This window comes from Rhagoletis zephyria, unplaced genomic scaffold (genome assembly GCF_001687245.7).
Source record: "Rhagoletis zephyria isolate East Lansing unplaced genomic scaffold, Rhagoletis_zephyria_1.1 Rzeph_scaffold_30858, whole genome shotgun sequence".
NCBI lineage: Eukaryota > Metazoa > Arthropoda > Insecta > Diptera > Tephritidae > Rhagoletis > Rhagoletis zephyria.
In genome coordinates, this window is record NW_016187914.1 from 1 (window position 1) to 4,253 (window position 4,253).

General features: G+C 38.2%; 1 protein-coding gene across 1 annotated transcript; it reads right to left on the minus strand.

The window, feature by feature from the left end:
* Positions 1-1,823: 1,823 nt before the first annotated feature.
* LOC108383124 (probable cytochrome P450 12a5, mitochondrial) lies at positions 1,824-4,188 on the minus strand. Its single transcript, XM_017639508.1, has 5 exons — positions 4,043-4,188; positions 3,487-3,887; positions 3,111-3,227; positions 2,578-3,028; positions 1,824-2,517 (listed from the first exon to the last, which is right to left on the minus strand). The coding sequence occupies exons 1-5, from the start codon at positions 4,133-4,135 to the stop codon at positions 1,906-1,908; spliced, it is 1,674 nt and encodes a 557-aa protein (XP_017494997.1). The 5' UTR covers positions 4,136-4,188; the 3' UTR covers positions 1,824-1,905.
* Between the last annotated feature and the right edge of the window lie 65 nt (positions 4,189-4,253).

Genomic DNA, 4,253 nt, shown 5'->3' on the forward strand with positions numbered 1-4,253 from the left:
ACAAATTGGTAGAACGGTTACGGAGATACATATATGTGTCATAAGTAGGCGGTGCCACAACATTTTATCATAAACGCATTTCTTGGCAAGGAATTGTTGCAAGCATCAATTTTGAACAAAATTAGCTTTAATAGCACTAAATAAAGACAAAAACCGAAAAATAATCAAAAGATGCCTTTATTTTAGAAATGTTTATTTTACAAGTAAAATAAAAAGAGAAAAACTATGAACTAGTTTCATTAAATATATGAATAATTTAAACTTTGAATCTTTGACTATTTTCGCTTTTCTAGTTTTTGACTCACAAAACTTTAATCTCTATAATTATATGTAGTAACATTGACCCATAAGATGCATTTTGATTTTGTTTGGCAGCATTTGTATTCGATTTTCGCGAGGAAAAGTCTTGAATGTACTAAACGTTCGCTGACGTGAGTTCATACAAGTGGCCCTCAATTTGCCTGACTATTTCTGTGTAGCACCAACGGCAGGGGATAGGCCCCAAATTAATACTCTGCAATCTTTTTCCATTACTCGCCTTTTTCAATCTGTCCTCCTCATTGCACTTCCACAGCAGTTTACAGTCAGAGATTACCCAAGGTACTTGGTTTAGAGAGTTTTCCCGAAGGAATCTTGTACTTTCTTGTAAAAAGTAACATATCTGTTTATCTGCATTAATCCCNCCAGCAGTTTACAGTCAGGGATTACCCAAGGTACTTGGTGTGCTGTTTTGGTTTGAGTACGGTGCCATTCAGTTTAGCGAGCTTCCCCGAAGGAACCTTGTACTTTCTTGTAAAAAGTAACATATCTGTTTATCTGCATTAATCCCTAATCCTGCAGGAGTAGTTCACTGGTATATAGCACTGAGGACTCCATTCATTTATTATAAACAACTAGTTTGGGTGCTTTCCCTTCAAAATTTGTTTAGTAGTCATAGAGCGGTTGAATGCCCCTCTCTGTGGTGTGCTCTTTATACCTGCTTAGTTAGCCTGGCTTCACTCCATTCAGCTCTAATTCTCCCACAGCTTAAATGGGTTTTTATCCATAGAGGAATAGCAGATTCCACGTTGTTTTCTTGTAAACTACTCAGAATAGCTCATCTTGATACATTTTTAAAAGCTCCACCAATGACTAAGAATACACCTAGAGCATAAACCTTGTGTTCCAGCGTGGGCTCGAGATTTTTATGTCCGGAGCCCGAGTTTGCTATCGACAGACCCGCTTGCAATATACAGGCTCTGTCGATCATTATGCTGTCTCTTATGTGTATATCTAGGATTTTCTCAAGCGTTTTCCGGGGGAATGGAGTTAAACTGATGGGTCTGTGCTCTTTTGAGTAAAGAGGCTTGGCTTTACTTGCCTTAGGTAAGAACACTATTCACGAATCTCTCCAGTATAGCGGCACATAGCCCAACCTCAGACATCTCTTGTATATCGCCAAAAAGGTATAAGGCCAAACCTTTAGTTATTGAATCATGGTGCGAATGGACATAAAAGCTGTCTCAACTCGTTGTCATTCGGACCAATTTAGCATTTTCACAACAACATTGTTGATAATTTTAAAGTTAGATTTTAAGACGCACCCATATAAAATTCATATTTTGCAAGCAGTGCTAGGGCGATGAGACAATCGAATTGATCTGTGTCCAATGAAAATTCTGTTGTCAAACAACGACAGCTGATGTTAAGACCGTGACGGAACATTTCTTTTTTAATACATCTTTTTTAGCATAATCTATAGAAGGTTTAGATGTGGGGATAAGAAGTCAAAAAGTGAAAGGGTTTTCTTCTTTCATTGTATTATAGTAACTACCTGTGTTTGTATTTATGTACATTGATTTACAATTATTTTACATCTCAAATTCCTCATAATTTGGTTTACTTTACCAATTTTTCTTCTCTTTTTTATTCAATATCAATGAATTTAAACTTTAACGGTACATTTGGCATATTAATTAGCATTCCTTTAAATATGTTATGAGTCGGATAATTGAACTCTATGTGAAAATTTCTAACCAATCTCGCAATACCCAATTCCATTTCCAAATCGCCTAATCTGTGACCCACACAAGCTCTCGGTCCGACACTGAATGGCAAATAGATGAACGGATTACTTGGTTTAAGTGGTTGTGTATAATCGGCTGCTTCCTCATTTGACTGATCATCTTCTTTATTCATACGAAGCCAACGTTCCGGTATGTATTCTAAGGGCCGTGGAAAGTGTTCTTCACTATGCAATGCAGTTGACGAGATCATGGTTACTACAGTGCCCTTTGGCACTCTAAATCCGCTCAAGAGGACATCATTATGTAGCACACGTATATTTCCAATAGCCAAAGGATAGATTCGCAATGCCTCCTTCAGGCAGGCGCGTAGATAGGGTATGTTGTCCAGCGCATCAATTGTGAAGTCGCCATCTTTTCGCGGTAGCACACGTAATACTTCCTGTCGTAGTTTTTTCTGCTTTTCAGGATTCTTGGCTAAACATACTAGCGCACCGACTGCCACTGAAGCTGTCTAGAAGAAAGTGAATATTTGTTATTTTCTTAAGGTATTTAGCTTCTAGTGGAAAACTACCGTATCAACGCCTGCCATAAGTAGATCCATAGCCATGACTGTGGCTACCTTCTTGTCTATCTTCAGCAGTTTCTCCAACACACTTTGCTCTCGTTCTTTACGTTCAATGCCTTGTCGTTTTTCGGCCTCCAGTTTTTCGATGACCTCCGTTGTATATTTCCATGTTATATTTTGTATATCATCCATAGCTCGCATGAGACGCCTAAATTTGGGTGTGCTCACAATGCGCCACAGTGATGGTTTGTACTCCAAATCGAAGGTGAGTGTGAAGAAGTCCGTCAGAGCTGAAAATAGTTTCAAAGCAATTTCAGAATTTGCGCTATTTTCTCGCAACAATCCAAGTTGCTTGTCCAATGCCACTACGGATACCGACTCCAGCGTCCAACGTTGTAGAGTTTCTTCGAAGTCGTCTGGCATTTCTAAGGTTTCGGGATTGCGTACTAAGCGAATTCTGCAATGATTCAATTTAGATTAAATTTGGCGTTGGTGTCCAGATTGCCAAATAAAGCTGGGAGTATGAATAGCATCCTTACCTCTCAACAAGTTCTTGGTTTACCTGCGCCATTTTGTTGAGATAATTTTTCATGTTTTTCGATTGCATAAGCAGCGGGTTTACAATCGAACGAAACGAGCCCCACTGTTCGCCTTGGCTATGGTGAACAAAAAAAAACATTAAATTAATTAATTTAAGTATATCGCTATCTTAATACAGAAAGGCCATAGCTCATATAGCCTATTGCTTAAAATCATGTCCGGACTTTTAATTCGATGAAATGCATCTTAATAAATCAAAAAGAGAATTTTAGAGTTTTACTTAGTTACGGCCTTTTGTATTTCAGCTACGATGTTCTATATTAAGGCAACGATATGTACGTTCATTAAACTATACGAGTATACGGTCATACATACGTCGCTATCGTTCCTTCGATGCCATTATAGAATTCAGCTCGCAGCACATTTCGATGGTATCGCAATGTTGATGAGCTTGGTCGTATTGGCCATCTACCTTCATTGCGATAGATGCATTCAAAATCTTCTGGATTGTGTGTAACGACTGCATCAGGTCGACCCATCATTCCTGGTAATATATAAATATCGCCATGTTCCTTTTGCATTGACTTAACAATTTGGGCAGAGTCCAAATTGTAATATCGGCCACCAGGTAAAAATTTACGCAGAAGATTGAAAACGCCATCTTTAGGCAACTCGCAGTATGGCTGCGCTTGCTGCCATTCCACGGTCATATTCACTTGTTGATCAACATTTGCGAACGAGCTGGTAGTACTGGTAGGACCGGCAGCGCTTGTGTGCTGTTTATTTATAAAATCACTGGTGTTATTATACTCATATGCATATCTACTTATATGTGTACAAACGTATGAACACTTATTTATATTTAACTTTTAGGTTCATTCACCCTTTCAAATAGCGCTTATTGCAATTTTATGTCGCCAATTTTATTTACCTTCTTTATTATCGCCCAATATCTTGCAGTTTCAACATTTTTTGTGATGCTGCTTTTGCTGATCGCTTTTATGCTAAGTTTGTGAGAAAGCATTTTTGAAGAAAAGTTTGTGGAACTGCACCCGATAAATGCTCCAGCTTAAATGAATGCATATCGTGGCACTCAATGCGATAACATTGTTTGCAAAGCGTTAATCGTAAATTTTTTTCTT